The sequence below is a fragment of the Seriola dumerili genome, unplaced genomic scaffold (assembly GCF_002260705.1).
Source record: "Seriola dumerili isolate Sdu_G_001 unplaced genomic scaffold, Sdu_1.0 BDQW01000149.1, whole genome shotgun sequence".
NCBI classification, from domain to species: Eukaryota; Metazoa; Chordata; class Actinopteri; order Carangiformes; family Carangidae; genus Seriola; species Seriola dumerili.
In genome coordinates, this window is record NW_019174404.1 from 22061930 (window position 1) to 22086292 (window position 24363).

The 24363-nt window shown below is 41.1% G+C and overlaps 1 protein-coding gene across 2 annotated transcripts in view; it reads left to right on the top strand.

The window, feature by feature from the left end:
* Positions 1–13179, top strand: part of LOC111226203 (ras-related GTP-binding protein D-like) — a 49940-nt gene extending 36761 nt beyond the window's left edge. The window contains exon 7 of one of the 2 annotated variants that reach the window (XM_022751319.1): positions 10143–13179. In XM_022751319.1, the coding sequence (XP_022607040.1) occupies positions 10143–10294 (152 nt within the window). In that variant the 3' untranslated portion in view covers positions 10295–13179. The remainder of the gene's footprint in view (positions 1–10142) is intronic. The other variant, XM_022751320.1, reaches the window with a different exon arrangement.
* Positions 13180–24363: the final 11184 nt, after the last annotated feature.

The window sequence follows — 24363 nt, forward strand, 5'->3', positions numbered from 1 at the left end:
TTATACCTGAAAATCTTCATCACACTGACCGGCTGGGAAATAGTAGCTTAACTATGTTGAAACGAACAAGTATAAGGATTTAAAATCAGAATTCATTGTAGCACTAACACTACTACATTAATGTCTTTATCGACAGTGGAAATGAATAGGAATATTTTCAACCGAACTTGTCTGTAGCCCTCGAGTTTGCTCACGGACGCTTGCTCAGTAGTGTTTAATTCAACACATCCTCCAACCTAAATGTCCTCCAACCTAAGTGACAAGTCTCTTGTCCTTACCCTCGAGTGCAACCCACAGGAGTGTACCTGTACCTGGTGTCCCACAGCACAAGGGCACAGCTGTGGAACTTTCATTGTTTGCTTAGCTTCAGGCACAAGAACTGCTTGAGTTTAGTAGAAGGTCGTGGTTAGAATAAGTACTTCCTTTAAGTTAGAGGACCTTCGTTGTCACAGTTACGGTAATAAACATGTGGTTAAGGCTGTGGAACGGTCATGGATAAAAGAAACAACTCGGCCATCCATCCACCCCGACCTCTTCCTAACACGGACACTGTCGATCTTTATACTACCTCACCTGACTTCCTCTTTTGCTCCCGTCATATTGACTACGGCCACTGGAGGTCACCCAAGAGTTAAGCATTACTTGGTTTAATTTACTTAGTTACTATTCACATGTGGCACTGTGGCCACATTCCGACTGATTTACTGAACTGGTGTTTTTTTTAAATCGCACATCCTATGTCCTTTTGAACCTACAGGCCAGAACTTTTCAGAATGAAAGCTCACAATATCTTGAAATAAAGTTGAAAACAATATGAACTTTCTCACGCTTTTATTTTGTCCTCAGAAATTGCTAAAGGGGAAGTGATTCCGTGGGTAATTGTTGCTGCCGTGATGGAGATCTGTTTTAGCACCAGGCACTGCGCACTGACTGTTTGTGTCTCTCTCAACATGGATGAAAGTTTAGAAAGCTTCTTCAGGTGAGGGTAGATTTTCTATGTGGACATTATAACTAAATGTGAGACAGTCAGTCTGATATTGTAAAATAAAATAAAAAATCAGATCATCAAAATAATCTGACGGGTCAGATATTATTGTTTTGCCAGTTGCTGACCACTGACCCATGGGCGTCTTTCTTACAGTCTCCTTTAATTCAATTATATTTCAGTTAAATCAAATGTTTGGCTGCTTTATTATATTTTGCCAGGGAAAGTTTCTCATACAGCTGCTAGCGTCTAAAAATTTCAAAAGAAAGCAGCCTTAAAAACCTTGTGAGCACACTATGACTGAAGCATGTTTCTGTAGATGGCACCATCTCTGTTCCTTCATACGTCTGATCAAAGACCGCATTGTCTGACCTTGTTGCCCCTGATACCTGTCACAGTCCCTGCTGAGATCAAACCCACTTTGAGTCACGTGTTGGTCTCGGGCCCAGATCTAAGGGAGTGCTGGGGTGGCTGCCCACCCCCCCCCCCACCCCATCAAACACCCACCCACCCATCCAGATTCTTCCTCTCTGCCCCAGGCAACACACCAAAGCAGCTCCCCTCCAGACAGGTCATATTACACTGTCAAGCTTGGAAGGTTCTCCTTAATGAAACACATGCTGCCTCTCAGCTACAGGTTCCTGTGTGTGTGTGTGTGTGTGTGTGTGTGTGTGTGTGTGTGTGTGTGTGTGTGTGTGTGTGTGTGTGAGAGACCGCAGAATCCCACCCCCCCCCCCCGACAACAGTGAAGCTCTGCGGCCTGGACAGGGAGACCCTGCTGCTCCTGCTGCTGGTGCTGATTCAGACTACAATTTAAACCCAAACACATGTGGCTGTTTAGTAAGGAGCTCTCATTCAATTAACCCGAATTGGTTTCACTCACAGTCATGGTTGGAATACTGAAGCAAGATGCTGCACATGCTTTTACTTCTTGGACCACTTATAATAAAGATGTGTTCACAGCTTTTGTCTTTACCAAGTGGAGGACAAGAGAGAGACACCTGGTGAAACTGTAGCCCTCCTGCTGGGACCGAACCAGATTAAGATAGATAGATGAAAGAAAGAAAGAAGAACTGACTGTTACTGGACTCTGGTAAACAAAAATCTGAAGAGTGACTCAAGCTTATCGAGGGGCTAAAGTAAGGAAAGTATGCACACACCTGAAACCGCGGCGCTGGTCGGTCTTACAAGGTCTCACTTGTTACCTGTTCTTTCAAAATGACACAAGCCTGAAGTGAATGTGCGACGACTCAAGATTAAATCTGCATTTCTTTACCTGTGAATGAATCACTCGGCCACCATCACAGTGACGCTCCTGCCAGACGCCTCTGGTTTCATCTGGTTGATGTTTGTCATTTAGACTTTACATTGTTGTTTTAGCCAGACATGACACAGCATTTATGGAGAGATACAATGCTTGTGTGTCTATGTGTGTGTGTGTGTGTGCATGTGTGTGTGTGTGTGTGTGTGTGTGAGCAGGGATGAAGACAGGTTTTGTTCTCTCAGGCTGCACCACTGATGGATTTTGAAACCTATTTTTCTACTGAAGCCTAAGTAATGACCATTTGGAGAGAACCCCACACCCACCCCCGCCCACCCCCCACCCCCTGCCTTTTCTAACAGTACAGCCACCATTATTACATCAATTTCAAACATTGTCATTATTACAGAATGAATTCTGTTGCTTGCTGTATGATGTCTGACCATAAACAAGCATTTTTACACAACATGAAACACAAATTTCACAAAATTTCACACACACAAAAAAGAGGTTTAAACCACAATAACAATTAACAATGACAATAACAATGACCAGCTTCACACAGGAATTAGACGAGAATCCCAGCTCATCATCAGACATTGTAAAATAGGTGGAAAAATATTCTTTCTGATAAATGTTCAAATTCACTGTGACAGTCCATCGTGCTCCTGATGGTCATTCATTACAGCTTCAGTTCAGGGGCTCTGCCTGCAGTGACGGAGATCCCTCTCTGGTCCAGGCACCATGTGATCATGTGCCAAATCTGAATAAAGCCGTACGAAAAGGCACCATAATAGTCACCTGGCAAGCAGTAGTTAGCAGTTCTGGCTGACAGCAGCACTGTGCTAATATCCCACAGAGATGGACACATGTGGGACTGTTGGTGTAATGGATAAATATGGATAAATATCAATCCACCTATTGTGTGCAGTGATGACAGGAGCAGTCTGTTTATACAAATCAGTGATGAATATCAGTTAGAGATGACCCCTGACCTCTGGCTGTCAGGAATAATCGTGTAATCTAAACCATCAACAGCAGGATTTGTTGTCGGCCTCTCATTAGGGACTTTAAGCAGCGATGGTTGAAGGGACGGCTACAGCATGATGCGATGACGTAGATTCTATGTCGAAACTTCCTACTGTGGCAGCCCAGCAGGAGACAGACCAGTTTGCCCTGTGATAAATCAAAGAGTTAGCCGGTAATTATATGTTTTTGTCATATTTGACTTGTGGATTATGAGCATATTTATCAATGATACCTGCTAATTTGACAGATTTTTCCAGTTTATTATCAGCACAAACTGTTGTTAACCTCCATCCTCTCTCTCTAGCCGTCAGCCTGACTGTGCTGTGTGTTGGTGAAACCATGACGCTGTCCGTGGTGCTGAAGTAACAGATGGATTTATACAAACTCCTCATCTCATCAAATAGTCTCTAGAGCTCTCAGGTTCTTTTAAGAGACATATTGTAACAATGTTCAGAGCAACCTCGGTTTCCTGAAGAAGTGAAGCAGCTGCTGTTAGAGTTAAATGTTGCTTAGTGATCTTTGATTTACATCACTATGGCCATGTGTTGGAGTTTATATGGACGCCGTAGTCGTCACTTCAGCTGTCACTGTTTCAAATCCCTATCACTGGGAAAGTTTCTTTGTGGGACTGCATTTTCACACAGGAGGATCAGTTGGCTGCGGTGTAGATCTGTCCTCTGGCCCAGGCTTTCTCACAGTGGTCCACAAGTAAATTTGTTAAAATATCATGTTTTAAATTCAATGTTTCTCAAACTGTCTGTGAGTGACCACAAAGCCTCATAGTGAGTAGTGTATATGTGTTGTTTTCAATATTAAATAAACTAATATGTAAATGAGTTTATTGCTGATAATAAAAACTCTGTCTGCATTTAGGGCGATTTAGAGTGGACGTTATCTGTGTTGTTTCCCACAGCGGCGAGTCACTTCCATCCGATCGGATGTTTGGGGACTTAGGTGATCCATGAGTTTAATTTTAGTGTTTAAGTCCTTGATCTGAAAAAGTTTGATAAACACCGGTCTGGCCTTTGCACTTTTATGGCTTTTATGTCTTTTTGCACTTTTGTCTTTTATGGACATTGACTTTGACTTTTACTATGTTCTGATCCAATTTTCCTGATCCAGGTTTTTTTTTTGTATTGGTGAAATAACACAACAAGGAGTTACATATAAGACATGGTGACTGAGAAAACAAAAAATATAAAATGTAATAGAAAGTTGACATAACAAGGGGTGAAGATTGGATTATGTGAGGTACGGTGTGTTGTGGGTAACATGTTTGCATGGTAAGATGTTTTAATAAGTGGTATCTGTGGTACACAATAATAATAATAATAATAATAATGATTATAATTGCAACTGGGCCTTTTAGCAGCCAACAGCTAACGTTATGCTATTTACCAGAAATCAGTTCTTCTTCTCTGCTCTATAACAGTAGCTGCCAGTGTCTGCACAGCACAACTTCCTGTGTAGACAACTGTTCTGAGCAGCGTTTTAGAGCATTTCCTGGTAACAGATTGATTCCCGATCCAGTATTTTAGGCAGTGTCAGAAGCATTTCTGATACTAGTATCAGAATTGGAATAGCTGGACACAACCCACTACAGTTGTCCTCTCTCAGCACTTTTTTGATTTTCAGAAGTTACTTATTGTATATTGTATATGCTGTTTCCTTGGCAACAGATGACAGCAGTCTTACATTGAGTGAGTCAGTTGTTAGAGGGTCATTGGTGCCACTTCACATCAGGATCTGGATTCTGAAAATAGTTCAAGCTCTAAAGAGACGACTAAAGTTCAAAGTAAATAATGGGATAAATTCATCAAACCTCAGTCCTATTTAAAGTTGGGTGCAGGACAGCAGTAACCTTCAACAGCAGCTCCAGGTGGGTATTTACAGCTGAAATGACTTTTCATGATCAAACAGTCAGAGGGGAAAAACCAGCAGACACAAGAATTCAGGCAACATCTGTCCCTTTTCAAATCAATTAAAAATCAGCCGGAGTTTGTTTGTTTTTTTTAATGTTGATTGTATTTTTTTTTAATTCTCATCTCAACTAGAAAGTAATCAACCTTTTAAGGAAGAAGAAGAAGCTGACACAGAAATTAAGTCAAAATGGAAGACAAAATAAAAACCAAACTGGATGAGGGAGGAGACGCCCCTGCTGATACAGAAGACAAGCTATTATAAAAAGCCAATTTATTAACACACCCCCTGTGGAATGTGAAAAGACGCTTCTAGAAGAGTTGGCAGAGAAAACAGTTCACATGAAAGCAGCAGCTGCAGCCAGTGAGCTGTACAACTAATCTGCTCTGACTCCTGCACATTTCTTCAGATCATGATGAAAACCATCCTGCACAGTCCAGATCAGTCCGCCTCTCCTGTCAGAAGGTCTGGAGTCTGTAGTCTGTCTCCAGGGGTCTGTTAATCAAACCAATAACTAAAGACGGTGTTGGCTGTTGGCTGAATTATTGTCCCCCTCCCCATAACAAACAAACCAGGGGATTAAAACCAGTAAAAACAAAGCTAATTAAAAAAGTTTATCAACCAAAACCTTTCTTTGAAAATCGCCAAAAATACATCATTTATCATAGACACAACAGAAAGAACTGTCCGATTTCCAATGGTCCATGAACTAATCATGTGTGATATACGCTTCCGTCAGAAAATTGAACAAATTTGTGAAAAAAAATTTCAGCTTAAAATTGTGATATTTCCTCAAAATCATACTGCGCCTCATTTAAAAAAACTGTTCGCTTGAACCAAATCATTTAAAGTCAGTGTTTCCCCGACGCTGTACAGAGGACAGAGATGTCAGTGAAGAGCTGGGAGCTGAGATTGCTGCTAACCTTTATTTTGCTTTTTTTCTCTGATAACTTATGAAGCAGACGTTCAGGAGTTTTTAACCAGCAGCTGAATTATCCACAGAGGTGTCCTCCTCTCCATAACAAACACACCAGGAGATTAAAACCAGTAGAAACACTGAATAAAGTAGTTTCACTTTAAAAAACAGAGATTCACCGACACTCTTCAGTGACACAGGACAGGACGTCTCCAGCAGCTGGGAGCTGAGCTGTCTAACATTTCCTCAGCTTGTTTCTCTGATAACTTCAGATCCAGACGTCCGACGACTAAAATCCTTCATCTGCTTCAAATATAGAGCTGAAAACCACCAAGGTGTGACATTGAAGTACATAGAATAATATACCAGATAAAAGTTAAAGCTGCAGTACGTAATATTTCTTAGTTGAAATATGCTTCAAACATATCTTTATATGTAGAGGTTCTCTCAAAGAATTCTGCACTCCATAATCACTGAGCAGCCTGACAGCAGTGCAGAGATATTCCCCTCACCCTTCTAACCAATCAGAGAAGGCCAAAGTCAAAGGGGTGGGAGCGCACAGCTGTCAATCAATACATAAATGTGCCTCTCACACTGAGGTTTTGAGCTTGTATCGGCTGCCGGAAGACGTAACTATGGCTGACTCACAGACCAGCGTGACCTCAGCTGAGACAGCGAACCTGATGAGGATGTAGGCGCAGGGCTGGGCGGAGCAGGGAGAGGGAGGGGCGGAGTGTTCATTTCACGAGTCTAATCATGCTGGCTTGATTTCCAGAACTTGAATATTGTAGCTTTAAGTTTCAGTTTCGCCGCCTCTGTCTGTCCGTGTGCACACACACACACTCTCTCTTGATTGCCCATGTGTGTGTTATTTCTCTCTCTCTCTCTCTCTCTCTCTCTCTCTCTCTCTGGGTCAGTTAAATTACATTAAAATGTCAGTATCATTTAATTAATTTTCGTTCCGCCAATTAACCAAAGCCCCAAAGGCGGGCAGCGTTCGACACATGTATACGTGTGTGTGTGTGTCTGTGTGTGTGTATGCAGTCCAGAAGCCTGAGAGCACTTAAAGAGGTCTAAGACTTTTGGACCCCATTGTAGATTTACATATAGATATAGATGTAGATAAAGATGACAAAACTCCCCATTCACAGCCAACGTGAGCAGTCAGGTGCTGGTTGGTCGCAGGAACAACTAAACTATAAATCCAACTTAACCACTGCACACTGAGAGAAAAACAGGAGGTAGCTACGACTGTAATTGTTCCTGGTGTGGGGGTGAAAAACTCCACACATGTATTCTCCAGATCGGTTTAAAATCACTGACCAGGGAAGGTAATGTTAAAATCGCCCCATCGTCCTAAAGGGCTGAAACACCTTTCAGCAGACTGGTCTGGACCTTAATTAAGAAGGTTCTGTTTATGTGACTTCCTGTTGTACTTACTGGGAATGCTGGTATAAACCTTCTGCCTCAGCAGCAGCCACACGAACCGAGAATATCAAATCCCCACTAACACTCACACTGGAAGACATGGACTGTAACACTTCACTGTGTGTTTAAAGAGAGGAGCTGCAGCATTTACCAGCAGTTGGTTATATACTACTGAATGCATAAAGAGATTATCTGAAGCATCTTAATCACTGCTACAAGAATACACACAGCCAATGAAATTCCCCAAAATTAAACCCTTTATTATGTAATAATAAGAGATTTAATTATAATGCATGAATTAATTTAATTGTTACATTATATAAGCCTTTTGTGGCTTCGTACTGACAGCTGTGTCTGTCCTCGTACATGCGGTGTAGCTCTGTTTCCACTGTAGTTGGTTAGTCTGTCTTTGTCAGCCTTATGTTGCTGCTGTTCAGATTAATGGTCCCCATGGAGATCATCAACTGTTGACTCGCATCTAAGGCAAAGTTATGGAAGCACAGACTATAATCTGTTTACGATCTCTGCTGTGCTTGTTTTGTTTATGTCTCTGTGCCGGCGACAGTCACAGCCATTTTGTTTTTCGTGTTATCTGTCCGGCCCATTCTCATGGGCACGATATCTCAGTAACGCCATGATGGAAATTTGGCACAGAGATTCACTAGGACTGAGGGATGAATTGATTAGATTTTGGGGGTCAAAAGTTAAAGGTTAAGCTCAGTGTGACCTCACAAAACACTTCTTAGCCATACCTCAAGACTTCACTTCACTTTCAGACAAATGGTGGATATTTTCTATGACTCTATTGTTGAGCATAAACATTATTAACTGATCAACTTACATTTCTCTTTCCTATCAGAATGTTTTACACTTTAAACATGTAGTGATGTGACACTGCACTGACTGCTTGTATCTGGCACACAGTACTTTTTCTTCCACAATCTTGACTTTCGTGTGTCAGTAGCTGCCTTTAATTTCATCTTCCAATAAGACCTCTCAGACCCTCCACTGCCATTCCTTTGGATTTTTGCTAATGTTTCTCAGCTGAGGCAGTGAACTCAGCTGCTACTTTAGAAAAAGAAATTAAATACATTCCTGGCATTTCATTGAGCTGATCCAACCTTGTAAGCTCTTCAATTTTTATTTTTGCTCTGTATACATTTTTTTCTGTTGGTTTTATAATTATTGTGTTTAATGTTTTATCATAATATCAAAAAATAATGATGACTTCAGTCATTTTGTTTTCTGCTTAACAGTTTTTTAAAATTAAGTTCCTGTGAAGCACATTCATATACATATGTGTGTATATATATATATATATATATATATTTATGTGCTTTTTTTTACACTTTACGACAATGTTGTCCTCTCATACAAGAGCGGACTCTGCACATGCAGCCTCACACTTGGCTGATCCTGTTTTGCTGCAGAGGCAGGATGTCTGCACTGAGAGTGCCTCCAATCAGGGATAACTATAAGATGTGTTAGATTTACTGAAAGAGAATATTTGCAGTAAAATCAACTCATTGTCCTCTGACATTCGGGCTGAAATCTCTTCAGTAAGAGAGAAGCATATCACAAATGAATTTAAATTATTATCGTTATTATTACCTAGAGCTGTCTATTCCTGCAGCTGGCTGGCCCACAGGGAGCTGTTTCCATGTAGTTTTTTTGGGCTGTCCCACCAGATGGCAAGCTCTTCTCTCAGGTCTGGCTCCAGGAGCGTGCCCCGGTTTCCCTGATCTGGGTGAGGTGACGCATTCACAAAAAGTTGGCAAATCATCAGGTGGTTTTTGAATCACTCTTAGTCTGGCCATTCCCCTGGAACCCGTTTATCTTGGGAGTCTTGTTAGGATGCCGCCTTGACTGCCTCCCGGTGGAGGTCTTCCAGGCACGTCCAACTAGTAGGAGACGTCAGGGTGGACCCAGAACACGCTGGAGAGATTGTAGATCTCATCTGGTCTGGGAACACAGACAGAACACAGACGACAGGAGGAGCTGGAAACGCAGCTGGGGAAAGAGACATCAGGACTACTTTGCCTGATCTGCTGCCTCCACCGCCCGACCTCGGATAAGGGGAAGAAAATAGATGGATGGATGGATCATTATTGTTTTTATTAGTAATAGTAGATTGTTCAGGTCTCAGGCCTGACTTACAGTATTGCCATTACTAAACAGCAGTTTTTTAAATAAATATGACATTTTAGAATTTTGTAATAAAATTGGAATATTATTGATATGAATGACTGATGAATGCAAAATGACTATTATTAAAAGATATGTTTCTATTAGATACAACATAAGTTTGTGATAATGCTTCATACAACCAATGTTTAATAAAATCACTGAGTCATACTAACCCAAAGAAACTATACTGACCTTGTGTGTGAACATATAGAGCATGGCTCTGATTATAAGAAGACAATGATTTAATTTTATATTTGGGTCAGTACGGCAGGTACTGAGTTCCTTTACGGTCTTTATCTGCCCTTTATTCCTTGGTGGAAGTTTATGGTCTTGTATGTTTAACAAAGGGTTTTAAAGGTTCTTCGCTCTCAGACCTGGAACAGACCTGATACGTCTCCTCTCTCTGTCCCACGCAGGACTCATCGACTACAACTTCCACTGCTTCAAGAAAGCCATCCAGGAGGTTTTTGACGTTCGAGTGAAGGTTCAACAGAACCGTAAACTCCTCAGTAACAGGAGGTGGAGCAAACTGACTCTGACCAACGGAGGGCTCAACAACCCCCACTGAGGACAGGTGACACCGCATCGGTCCTCTCAATACCCGGAGCTGCACCCAGACAAATTCAGGAGCCTCCATCCTCATTCAGAGTGTTTCATCTTACTGGGAATTGTCCTGTTCCGTCCTCCAGCTGTCTGTCCAGAGAGGACAGTGTCTTTCACCGGGCTGACTGACTTTAATGCACAAAAACAGTTTTCAAGTAGGAAGTGAGACGAATACAGGAAGATGAACTGATTTTATTCCCCCACCCTCCATGGCAGTAATGGTGGAGTAATGTGCCTCAATAGACCACAGAAACTCACACTAGTGATGTGTCTCAGAGTCAGTGTGCTTGTGTCATGTGATTCTCTGTGAGACAAGGGCTGTAAATATATATTTTAGTCTGGTGCCTTGGCTCTGCTCACATGACGCTCTGGAACAATTCTGAGAGAGTTTGAGCCTGAGATGCACAACATCTAACACATATGAGCACATATTAAAAAGAAAGAGTCAAAAATGATGACTAAAACGCTAATGCAGGAGCAAGGATGCAGAGCTCAGTGTTGTGTGCAGAGTAAATGAACGTCAGATGTGTATATAGACAGTCTTACATACATGAGTGACAATAAAATCACTTTGTGCCTCCCTCAGCTACCAGAGCCTCTGTGGATCACCCTTTAGACACCAAATCACTCCTAACAGGCTGAACTGGGAACCAGTATGACCACAGAATGAATTAAGGCCATCACTTCCATGTTAGGACTGAAAGTTCTATTAACAACCACAAAAAAAACACCAGACTAAGAAACCAAACAAAGTGACGTGTTCTGTGTGTCGATCTCCTCCACGCCTACACACAACGAACAGTGCTGCTGTGGCAGTCAGTCAGTCGGAGCGAGTGTGTTGGTGTTGCAAACAGGGGATGCTGATGTATAAAACTATGGCAGGGCAAACTAAAATTAATATTAATTTACTAGTACAAGTAATAAAAACATAAGCTACTACATTAATGGACGAGCCAATTAATTGTCTTGACATTGGTAAAGATCATGGCTCACCATCTTCCATCAGCACAACCTTTCTGTCTGTTGTCTGTGATTTGTGGACGGTAATAAAATCTTTGGAAATTGCAAGTCATTCTCATCTAAATCAGTATGAGTCGTGTTTGTTAAGATTTGACTGAGCTATAATTTTGAGAGGGATTGGGATTTTTCTCTTTTTAATTTACTGATATGACTTCTTGAATGGTTGTACAACCACACTGTACATGCAGTCCACCAGGTCTTGAGTTTGGGTTTGCACATTTAGGCCAGGGTCTGGAGTCATGAGTTGTTGTGCAATGAAATTAAAAAACTGACAATGAATGATATTGGTTTTCTCCACCACAGGATCTTACTGGCCTATAACTTGAGGTTCTGGTTTTGTACTCAAGTTCCTGAACCTGAACTTCAGCACTGGAGGTAGTATTGAATTAAAATGTCAAGGTTGAGTGTGACAGATGGTTTGCAGCATTACAAAACGATATAGCCTGGTGTTAAACGCACCATATCTTGTTTACAGTTCTTTCAGTATGGACAGAAACATACTCAAAGGCACTTTAATGTAGTATCTATTATCCATAAGCTCAGAGCCTGAAGAACAAAACGCGTACAGGTCTGGAAAGCCAATCAGAAACATTAGGGACTTTAAGCAGTGACACTTGAAGGGACGGCTATGGTGTGATGTGATGACGTAGCATTCATGTGGACACTTCCTACTGTCGCAGCCCATCTGTCTGCTACAGGAGAAAGACCAGTTTGCCCTGTGATATGTCAAAGACTTAGCAAGTAATTATAGGTTTTTGTCATATTGAACTCTGTCATTTCAGTTATATTCCATTAAACTGTTGCTAGATTTATGGAATATATTTGTTAAAGATAGCTGCTAATTTGACTGATTTTTCCAGTTTAGTCATAGACATGTCAGCTGGTGCCAGCAGCGCTCAAGATGCTGAGAGGCAACCACAGTAAGTAGCAACTGGCTCATGTTCCACTAGCCAAACACTAAAACTGTTGTTAACCTCCATCCTCTCTCTCTAGCCCACAAACTGACTGTGCTGTGGGTTGATGAAACCATGACGCTGTCCGTGGTGCTGAAGTAACAGACGGATTTAAACAAACTCCTCCTCTCATCCTTTTAAGAGACATATTGTAGCGATGCTCAGAGCGGCCTCGGTTTCCTGAAGAAGTGAAGTAGCCATTGTTAGAGTTAAATGTTGCTTAGTGATCTTTGATTTTCATCACTACGACAAAGTATTGAAATATATTAAGGTGCCGTAGCCACCACTTCACCCGTCACTGCTTAAAGTCCCCACTCTGGTTTAGAACATGGACCTCACAAGTTCAGGTTCTGTGAAGCTCCAGGTTACAGGTGGCAATGGAAAAAGGCCTAATGACAAGTCTGAGTCATGAGCTTATTCTGATGTGTTAATGGCTATCACATGAGACAGCTGTTCAGGGTTCCAGTTCTCTGTCAGTCTGGTCCAAGGTTGGTTTACTGTGCAACCTATATTTTCAATCCCTTATATGTACATTTCACAATAACTGTGACTTGTTGTCACTGTTTGTATTTGAAAAGCTCAGTACAGTTTGTACCCAGCAGTGGGTATGTATTACTCAGTGCAGTGGTTCCCAGTCTTTTCCAACTCAAGGCCCACTTGAAAACCTTGAAACTTTTGGCGGCCAACAACCAGTTTTTTATTTTAATAATCTGTCTTTGCCTCTCTTTCCTTTTGACTTCTCCTGTTGTCAACCAGCTATTTATTTTGATTCTTTTTGTCATAGATCTGTTAGCGTGCAATCAGACTGAATAGTAAACAAGTATTTGCTGCGTTGCGCCCAGCAACAACATAAAATCATTGGTTAATCACATTTTTTATGATTATAAAGATCATTTCATTTTAAAACATTTAAAAACATTATTTATATTTTATGTGTTTTATATAATTACATCTTTTCACCAAAATTGATGTGTTTTGCAAATGATTTGACGGCCCACTTGCGATACCTTCGTGGCCCACTGGTGAGCCGCGGCCTGCAGGTTGGGAACCACTGGCTTAATGTAATGCTAATATAGCTGCAGTCAGTTTGGTCTGTTTCACACAGGTGGAGCATTTACAGCCTGTTAGAGCCTGTTCAGGTCATATGGTATGATGAAATGTAACACAAGATTAGGAACCAAGCCAAGTTTGTAAAAGGTCTGTGCCCCCCACAGATCACTGTGTTCTATAAGGAGACATCAGGAATAGTCACTTGTCTGAGTAGATCATTTGTGCAGCTCTCTCTGTGCTCTCGCAACGGAGAGGTCCTTACTTACATGACAACTTGACAACTGCTGTTACTGTTTCATTAACCTGATCAAAAGTGTCAGAACATGTATGTGGAGTTGAGAGTTTCAGTTGGTGTAAACTTGTAAAGAGTATGTTGAATGATATGATGTGATGTTATTCATGTCACGACAGAGATGGTTTCACAGTGTGTTAAAGTGTGTTTTCATTAGTTTAAAGGAAACATAATCAGGAAAAATAATCACGACTTATACTGTATAATCAACATGGTGAAATCTATCTACATCACCAAATTTACTTTCACTGAGTGCACCTTACTCATTGTGAACATCATCATAATATAATCATTTATATGGAAGTTGTTTCTGATGTTTGTGATTAAATCTCTTTGAACATGATGCTGTCGCTGCTTCTTCAGCTGTGTAAACACACGATGAATAAAATAACGCACCTTGTGCCTCAGCGTTCAAGACAACAAAAGGCTGAAAGGTCTTTAAGTGCAGAGAAACAAGAAATACAAAATAACATACAATTTTATACCAATGGGGCTAACTCCATCTGCTGATGAAGACCATGTGATAGGATCAAAAGCTCCAGAGCTGATCTGATGGGGTCATTGCCAGGCATGTGGGACTCCTTGGCTTTGGGCCCTGACATCATCCTCGGTACTGCTGACTGCAGACAGTGTTGCTGGCAGGGTGCATCTGAACCTAGCTGGCAGGGAGGCTCTTTCATGCATGTATTATAATACATGCATGAAAATGCGTCCTAGCAAACGCTTCAGTTGTGAGTATTTGCAGCACATGTGTTGTCAAATTGATGAAGGTTTCTGAATTTGTTTGTGTTTTGTCTGTTTACATGTGTTTTCTTAAGCTGCGGTGCGTTGAGCTCTCAGGGCCACCGTACAGCAGTGTGGCGGAGTGATGTGTTTTTAGTAGCTTGTGGACAATGCAGCATTGTGGCATAGAGGATTAAACTGTTCACAGTCACAAGCACGTACACATATACTTGTTATTAATAGGATACACTCATCAGTGGTTATGGTAAAATGGAGGATCGTCAGATAGTGAAGGACCTTGTCACATTCATATGAGTATTGAAAGTTTTTTTCATGTTCTGTCTTTTTTGTGTTTTGTTGAATTGTGGTTGTTAATGAGAGAAGCCTTCAAAATTGCTTGACAGCAGCACAATGGACGAACTTTTATTTTTTGTAAGAAACAGAATTGGAGAGCTGATTGGCCACTCGCCATGACTTCTACAGACAGGTCACTGTGTTCTGGCTTGACGATGGGGCCTTTGCTTTCTTTTAACTCAGCTCTCTATTTAACTGTCAGTGTGTGCTTCATCATATGCTGTCGTTGTGAGCTGTGGGAAGTGACAGAGAAAATGAGCTCAGATGAAGTGGAGTGGAGTTTGATGCACAGAGGATCTGAGCTCAGAGTCAGTGACACAGTGAGGAGCCCAGCGTACAACTGATGCTTTGTTCAGGTAGTTCAGAGGGCCAGTGTGTTATCTCACCATGAGGATTCCTCTGAAATGACATCGAAAGCTACAATGAATTTCCTCGAAAGAGCTAAGCTTCAGAGACACTTTTATACTGAGTGACTGGGGTTACCCTGTCTGTATAGGACCATCATCCTTTGATTAAGTTCTACATGTAACACCAGTTTTACTGATTGAGTAATCCATGAAATCTCCTTCATTTATAGATGATTGATTAATGGACACATAAAAAGAAAAGTAGATCTCAAGAACAGGTTTTTATCTGGATGAATAATTTCAACAGCTGAGATTCTTTAAGGCTATGACCACTACAAACTGTGTTTCCAGAGTCATGATTAGCTTTAGCTGCAGCCAGAATGTGAATTATACAATAACTATTAACAAACAAGCTAATATCAAAAGGGTAAAACCACCACAGACACACAAAAGACTATTCAAATTAAATAATAAACTCTATTTTGATATCAAAACGTATCTCTACAACAACTATTCTACTACTGTCTCACTGCTCAAGACTGAGAGTTCAACAATGGATATACAAATATCAAATTAACAACTAATACCCTTTTGAAATGTTACAAATACAAATGTAAACTCTCTGTAGGTGGACTATCAAAATAAAGTGTTACCAGAGTTTCTCCTACCTCAGGTGATGAGAAACTACTTTTAGTAAAACACAGACCCAGACCTCCTGGATTCTATTAAGATTCTATTATGCTTTCCAGGCATGTCCAACTGAAGGGATCATACATTTAGTCTAACTTGGAAAGGATGCCCCAGGAGCAGAGCTATTCAGAGCAGTACAAACCTCCCTAAAATCTCATAACCCTCTTTATTCCTGTGTTGCTCATTTGTCTTTTCAAACTGACACAGTGAAACCAGTTCACACAGTCTCATGAAATATTATAGATCTATTAAAACTTCTCTCTCTGCTCAGGACCTTTGGTTCCCACCTCCTTCATTGGTGCCTCCATGCAAAAACACTGAGTAACCATGGCAACGGCTGTGTGCTCCATCTTCCTTTTAATAAGTCTGGCCAAAGCAACACCTGGAGCTCTGCATTCTCAATTACAACACAGGTAGACATATGGCTGCGCTCACCAACAGGATGTGACAGGGACAAAACTGAGCAGTGTTATTCCTCATTTATTTGTGAATCATTACCATGATTAGGTTTATCACATTTGTGTTGAAGCTCAGAGCCTGAAGAACAAATGCGTAACTGTCCACATACTCGCTGTCTGGACTGTTTATCAGAAACCTTCTGGGTGGTGGAAAGCAAAGCAGAACCTGGAACGTGGACCCCGCAGGTTCAGGTTCTATGAAGCTCCAGGTCACAGATTGTTATGGAAAAAGGCCCAATTAAAAGTCTGAGTCATGAGCTTATTCAGATGTGTTTTTATTGCTGTTTATGTCTATCACATACTGACAAATAGTTGAAATGATGGTATCGTGGACAGACTGTGTCTGTGTGGACAAATAGGAGACCACTAAGGAGAAGAGAAGAGCTATCTGAACCCTGATGATGATGACTGATCAGATATTTGAAATTTCAGATTTGAAATACTGTCAATATTTCCATTTCATTTCAACAATACTGGTATTCAGAAATTTAGAGTTAGTTTGGGGATTTTTATTGGTTTAATTTTAATCAGCTGCACCTGTTGCATTGTCATTCTTATCATTCACAATATTTTTCAATGTAATTTCCTCCTTCATGACAACTTTACTGGGGGGCAAATTTTATAAAACTCACTTATTTATTTTTTTAAGGCTTAAAATGATGTATATTTGAGGGCGTGGCAGGTGGGTGACACACGCCCCACCTTCTCCGCCGATTTTCGGATTAGCTAGGAGTTAGGGGCGGAGTCAGACACTGTCAAGATAGCAATGGTGGAGCAGGTCACTCTGAGCTTCAAAACTGCTCTTCAGAAACCTTTGGGTGACGTCAAAGATGCTTCATCCATCTTTATTTACTGTCTATGATGGAGAGAGAAAGTGCTGGCAGTTTAGTGACACAGCTGCCACGCACACACAGCTCAGGCAGTGCATTCCCAGTGTTACAACAGTTTTTTTTTCTTAATTTCTTCTAGAGAAACCAACATTTGGACCTAATCTAAGCTGTTTGTGTGTAAATAAATGGTCAAATATGAAGAAGAATAGAAAACCTGGTGAATCCAGCCCTGCTTACAAAAGTACCATTATTGAAATGAATATTAAAATCACTGATTATTACAACAAGTTTTCCACCCTAGAGGGTCATGGGAGTCATGGTGAGACCCATATTCAGTGTTGCTATGACACAAAAAAGAAAGACCATTTTCTGGTAACAGAAAAGGGTTTTTTAGTGCTCTTACAACACAATGCTCTAATTCTGCCTCTGCCCCTGACATACATTACTCATGCGGGTGATCCGGAAAATGACCAGCTCTGTTGTTTCATGCCGTGGACGGTCTCAGTAATTAAACTGTTGTCAGTCAGAAGTGGGAGATGAAATCAGGACACGATGAGCTCCCACATGACATAACAGGTATCAGGAATAACTTTACTGCCCTTTACAGAAGACAGCTTCATTTGGCTTTAAGCAGATTTCACACATCCCCATCACATCAATCCTTCTCTCCTTAATTAGACTGTGGAGCTGGAACACCTCGTTAGAGTCACCTGATGGTAATGACCCCAAACTGCAGCTCCATGAGCAGCATGATGATGAGACAGGAGGGTCAGTGACAGCTCAGGTGTGTCACCTGCAGGCTGTAAAGCTGCTCAGGTGGAATTCACTGCATCACCCTATATACAAACCCTATATACAAACACTTAGTGTCAGTCACATTTCTATGTTTTGTTGCAGATAACATTGTGGCTAAAAATAAACAGCTGTTGTCAGATGAAAACCTTGTATATCTCCTAAATACCAACTGTTCCAGAGCTTTAAGCTTCATGTTATAATCCTCATGATCTTTATATTAATCCCCATTTTTGATACTATTTATGGCTATGATAGCAATGCAATGTATTTGTTTCTAAAATTTCCTCTCTGTAGCAGCTTCCATTGTCAGTGGGGGAGCGTGCCTCCCACATGCAGGATTGAAAATGCGTCCCCACACGAAACTGTCCTGTCTGAAAAATCAAGATCGCACATGTAACAGTTAGAAATAATCTCTATTATGAATTTCTACACAATACATATGCTGGTGTTATATGGGTATAGTTTGGAGCCACCTGGTGGGTTGATAGTGCAACTGCAGCAGTGGGGTTTTACGCTATGAGCCGTACGTGCCTGAGCAAAAAAAGATATTTCTGAGCTGGAGGTGAATACACAGGAGCGTCCAATATGGCGGCGATGTTTATATACGATCTAGTGGCCAATGCAGCATCTACGTATATATTATATAAGTTTATGGGAAGGACCATTAACCTAAATTCAAATGTGTGAAAATAGCGACAAAGGAACCCAGCTAGTAAAATTGGTCCACGCACAGCCTGACTCATGCTGCTGGAACCTCAACACTCTGACCAGTATCACGTAGTCTGGGCCGCGAGGTACGGCTGCAACGTGGACCGATAGTTCTGGACAGATTCTGGCAAAGAATCAACCGAGTCTGGGCCGAGAGATACGGCTGAAGTGCAGTCCAACTGGTGGCCTGAGTCCAACAACCTACAACTTAGCCTGAAATACACCACAAGTGCCAGATCTGGCTCATTACCAGTTCTGGTGGTGGATTAGAATGGCTTATTTTGTTCATTTCCTACCACTTCCTCCGTGCAGGCCTTTCCTTCAGGTGCAGGAAAAAATAGCGAGACTCCAGAAAAATTTCAGCTGCAAGTGAAGGAATATTAAAAATGCGTAAACTACAGCAGTGTCGAAACGCCTGAATTCCTTCAGAAGCTTAATGTACGCCGCTCTGTGTGGCCAGCAGGGGGAGCAGCTGACTGTGGATTATCTCAGTCCCACATGTGAATTATAACATATAACAGATAACAGATATAACATCCACACGCTGAAGGTATGGGAATGGATAAACTTTGCCGAGCCACCTGCCTAACATGGGTTTCAGTTGTTAGCAGCAGTGGACAACAACTTGAGTATTGTGCTTAATTACACTTCTGTATCTGTATCTGTACTTTACTTGAATATTATCTTTTTTTAAAAGTTCAGACTATTACTCCACTACATTTCTATGAAGTACTCTTACTTGGAAGCAGAGCTTTTAGTCAGTGGAATGAATTTTATTTTACTTTGAAAAATGTTATAGACCAATAGAAAAACCAATCACAGTCAACTCCTACAGTAAGTCCTGTTGTGCTGCTGCATATTTGAACGATGGCTACGTTATAAGATGGAGGTGTGCAACTTAGGCTATGTCCACACTGCTACTTTTTAGTTTTAAAAGAGTTTTTGAGCCCCAAAAATTGAGAGCAATGCTGCTGGACCTGTTTTATTTTGAATCCTCTGGTGTTGTGTTGTAGTCTGGACGGGCAGAAATTGAGACTTTTGGAAACAATGACATAGACACCCACAGTCGCTCCCTGATTGGCTCTCATCAGCCTCGACTACCAGTGATGAATTCAACATGATAATGAATTACAAATGTTACTGACCTAGTTGTCTTTGCAAGCAGCTGTTGTTCAGTTTAGCTCTGCATTTTAACACTACAACTGTCTTTGCTGTTCCTCATTCAGAGTATTTTCTGCAATTTAAAACAGAAAACAGAAAAGCAGTAGAAGGAAACAAATGAGGTTTTATTTGAAACTATGAAATTCTAGATTAAAAGTCCATTTTCACAAAAACCAGGAAAGAATATTAATTTTCAAGGATAGTCTCTCAAAAAAAGACAACCGGGACGGATGGCAACCCGAAGTGTACGTTAATGGTCACGTATGTGTGTGTTTTCAGGTGTGTTGTGTGGACGGAGATTGTTTCTGATACGCAACTAATGTAAATGAAAACGTGTGCAGAAGTGGCCTACGTTAGGTTGTTGTTTTTTTTGTTTGTTTGTAAGCAATTCCACTGTATGTTTAATGGACACATGCACAAACACACACACACACGCACACACACTGCCATACTGTTTTGTGGGGTGTGTTAAATAAAGAAAAGAGAAACATGTAAACAAGAATGGCTCATTTTGTTTAGTTGTATTTTGATGTCCATTTGCTTGTATTATATCCAATCAGCTTGTTATTCTACAGGCTCTACAGTCAGTCAGTCAGTCAGTCAGTCAGTCAGTCAGTCAGTCAGTCAGTCAGTCATTAGGTTCTGTAAATGTAGAACAATATAACAATCAGTAGACAGAAAATTTACTTTTGAATACTGAAGTATTGTTAAAATCTTGTACTCCAGTACACAAGTGGACAACTTCCACTTGTGTTGGGGTCATATTTGACCCGGAGGATCTGTGCCTGTGACTCTATAGTTTGTCCACCTCTGCAAATAAATAAGAATTGAGTTGTTTTATGTTTTATATGACATGCAGCTTTTCCTTCCTATAGATTGTGTCATAATTACTAAATCTTTGTCTGTTCCTGCTTGTGTGTGTGTGTGTGTGTGTGTGTGTGTGTATGTGTATGTTTGTTCCTTGCCAGGTCAACAATGAATTGCGTAACAGCTGCTGGTGGCTGTCGTCTGCACTACAATGTGTTACATAAGACAATTTGATGTTCAGAGTTATAATCCGGCCTGTGCTGCTGAGCACTCCCCATCTGGGATTTCCTGCCGATCCTCGTCCTGAGCTCTGCACTCACCTCCCCTCAGAGCTGTTTCACAGACACCACATACAAAGATGGGTCACAAGGTCCCCTCTGACTAATACCCCAGACCCATTCTCATTTTAATGACCACATGACCATTCAATGACCACTGCTCTAGCACACATTGTGATACTGTGAACATAAAAACTGAGGAATTTTTATTCAGTGTTACATAAGTTTTGTTTTGTGAGTGCCTACAAGTGTGAAATGTGCTGCTATCCAACTCTGCATACTGACATACTGCTCCCACAAAAGTACTGTTATTTAAATGAACATTAAAGGTCCCTTATTTTCCTCTTCTTCTGTGTTTTATTTGAACCATTGATCCATAAGAAGAAATATTTGTGGGTTTAAAAAACCCAAATCCATCTCATTGTAGTTCAACATCTCCTCTCTCAGGCTTACATGCATTTATCTATCTATCTATCTATCTATCTATCTATCTATGAGGAGGCTCTGAGTCTCTCTTTGAACACCACAACTAGCAGATGAATAGGCGGTTAGCATAGTTAGCATCTTTTATTTGTTTATCTTGTTTGTTAGAGCTTGTAACTGGCAGAGGCTGAAGCACTGTTAGTGGTTGTGCTAATGCTAACTTCCTGTACTGATAAGGTTTCCTTTGACCCCCCCACACCACCCTTGCACACACAGCACATTAAGTGTTTACCTTTATTTTCTCCAGCATCATCCCATATACAGTAATTATACCCACCTGGGACGAAGCACAACCAGAGCTCCACATCGGTGGTGGTTATCTAACAGCAAAATCTTGTAATATAGAAATACATTTTTATTTGTTTGTTGTAAAGTGACATATTTTTGTTATTTCTATGTTTTTATTTTGTTATTTTATATTTCACATTTAGTGCTAGGTTACACAGTATCCATGGTAACGATTCAGCTATATATAGTCCATTATTGGGGGAACAAGTCAGACTGGGCTTGTATCCCCCCATGTAAATCTGTTAAGATTTCAGACCAAAGTTAGTCCAGATCTGACAGCACTGGTCCAGGAGATCCAGGTGCTGCTGCAGTCCTTGTTGTGTGGGTGACAGCATCACTGGGTCATCCGCACAGAAAGGGAATTTAACTTATTATTAAGGGTTAATCCAGAGGTTCCAGATGTTCCAACAGAGCTGTAGGTCATTAAAGGTCCCATATAGTATAAATATGTTGTTTGATTATACAGCAGGTCTAGGTTCTATATTAATACTGTGAAAGTATCAAACCGCTCAGTCCACAGAGAAACCCACCATCCAACCTTGCAGGATTTCGTTTAATATATTGTTGTATATCCTCTCTGTGAGAGGTGTAGTTAATAGTCTCTGGATATAATGTGAGATGAGGTAGTTTTCTATGTTTCCTGTGTTTGTGGGAAGAAGGTGTTCATTGTAGTTAGAATTCAGGGTACAGTGTTATTCATCATAGGTCTTCTTATATGGCCAAATATAAGATAACCACCACATTTCAATAAGAATAAATATATGAATGAACAGAGGCAGTGACATCCATGTTAAATTTCGCTGGATTTTCTTTATATACATTACATTACAGATTGGATATGAGGTGTATCTTTCACTACACTCACTGACAATTTTGTTTTTCCCTGAAAAGGTCTTAATTTGTCACAGTACAGTCAGGTCACCTGTGCTGAGCTGAGCAGATGATATCAGGAAGAACGCTGCTGTTCAAATTGCAACTAGCTTGAAGTTCACGATTGCAACTAGTAGTCCAAACGTGACGTACTCTTTATTGACAAACGGCAAATGAGAGGTGCTGTCATCTTTTATTTTTGTGCATTCATGTTTAGTGTGAGCAGGTCAGACAATGAGGATCTCTGTGTACAAGATGGAAGCAGATAACGCTGTGTAGTGACTGTGAACCTAAAGTGATTATTGCATTTTGCATGAATGTGTCGAAGCAGACTGAGTCTGTGTGACATCACTCTTTGCACAGCTACAACATGCATGAATCTAGAGCAGCTCCCCTCACTGAAAACACATTTCACACACACATCTGTGTATCTGCCTTGTTAGGAATATATTTTACTTTTATTGAATGCAGCCTGGTGTTTCCATTCTGAGATGACCAACATGACTCCACCTGACGGTCCAGGGATCATGATGACAGCGTGTTAGCATCATCCTGTGTGAGAACAGTGTTGGAGTGACAAAAAACAAGTCCCAACAAATTAAATGAGCCCAATAAAAATAAACCATGTACTGCAGGTGTCTCCTGGGAGGAGGTCTGTGATCTGAGAGATGAAGAAGATGAAGAAGATGTCAGAGTGAATCTCCACCAACGGCATCAGAAGATCTCTGACAGACACCCGACCCTCTGAACTCACCAGGGTGTTTAGGCTGCTGACAGAGAAGATGAGGGTGTTCTGAGGCCTCTCTCTCTCTCTCTCTCTCTCTCTCTCTCTCTCTCTCTCACACACACACACACACACACACACACACACACACACACACACACACACACACACACACACACACACACACGCGTTTACCATTTTCTTCTTGTTCTTTTATATTGTTTTATTTATTTGTCTTATATTGTTCACCTGACATTCATGTTGATAAAGCAAGAGAGAGAGAGAGAGAGAGAGAGAGAGAGAGCGCGTGTGTGTGTGTGTGTGTGTGTGTGTGTCAAGATAAATATTTGTCACAGTCAGTGATGTTGTTTTAATTATGTGTCCCTCAGTCTCTGTCAACACTGCAGCTGTGTGTCCTGATACACTCTGATGCTTTTCTCTGTCGTCTAACTCTGTGAAGTTTAACATCGTATTTCTAAAATCTTCCTCTCTGATATCATTATATTTGTCACATTTTCACAGGCAGCACATCATGGTCTGTACCTCACCTGTCGAGCAGTGACCGTACACTCTGTCCTGTGTTGGTGGCCGGGACATCTTGTGTCGTCCAATCTCTCTGTGGTTGGACTCTGGTCACTGAGTGGATCTGGATCTGGATCTGGATCTGTCCCTGCTTCTCTGACAGTAAAGAAACTCTGCCAGTTTAGATTCATGATTCAGGGCCAGAAAACATTTTAGTTTGATTTGGATTTTGGTTTGATTTTTGTGGTTTACTCCGATTGGTGGTTGTGAAGTAGTGCTGGATCTGAGGTTGAAGAGTATTGGCTGTTATTTGATCAGTAGGTCTCAGGACCAGCTGACAGCAGGGACTCTTTTGGAGGTTCAGGTCCTGGGTTTGTCTCTGTGTGTCTCGGGGGCTCAGTTTGAGATATAATGTTAACAATCAGTGGGTAACGTCCTCATGAATTCAACCCGTACTTGGGCCACACGCTTGTTTTCTTCTTGCCCAATATATACCTGTTGCACGGCCCAAATCTGGCCCATATAAGGCATGATTGCCAGATGCTACTTCTACATCTGGACCTATTCTGGCGCACAAACACAAAATCTTTGGGCTGTCTGGAGGGTAACAGCCAGACTCTGCCCAAATGTGGAAGTATAGGGCCCAGACTTGGGCCTTGGACCCATACTGTATGTTGTGAT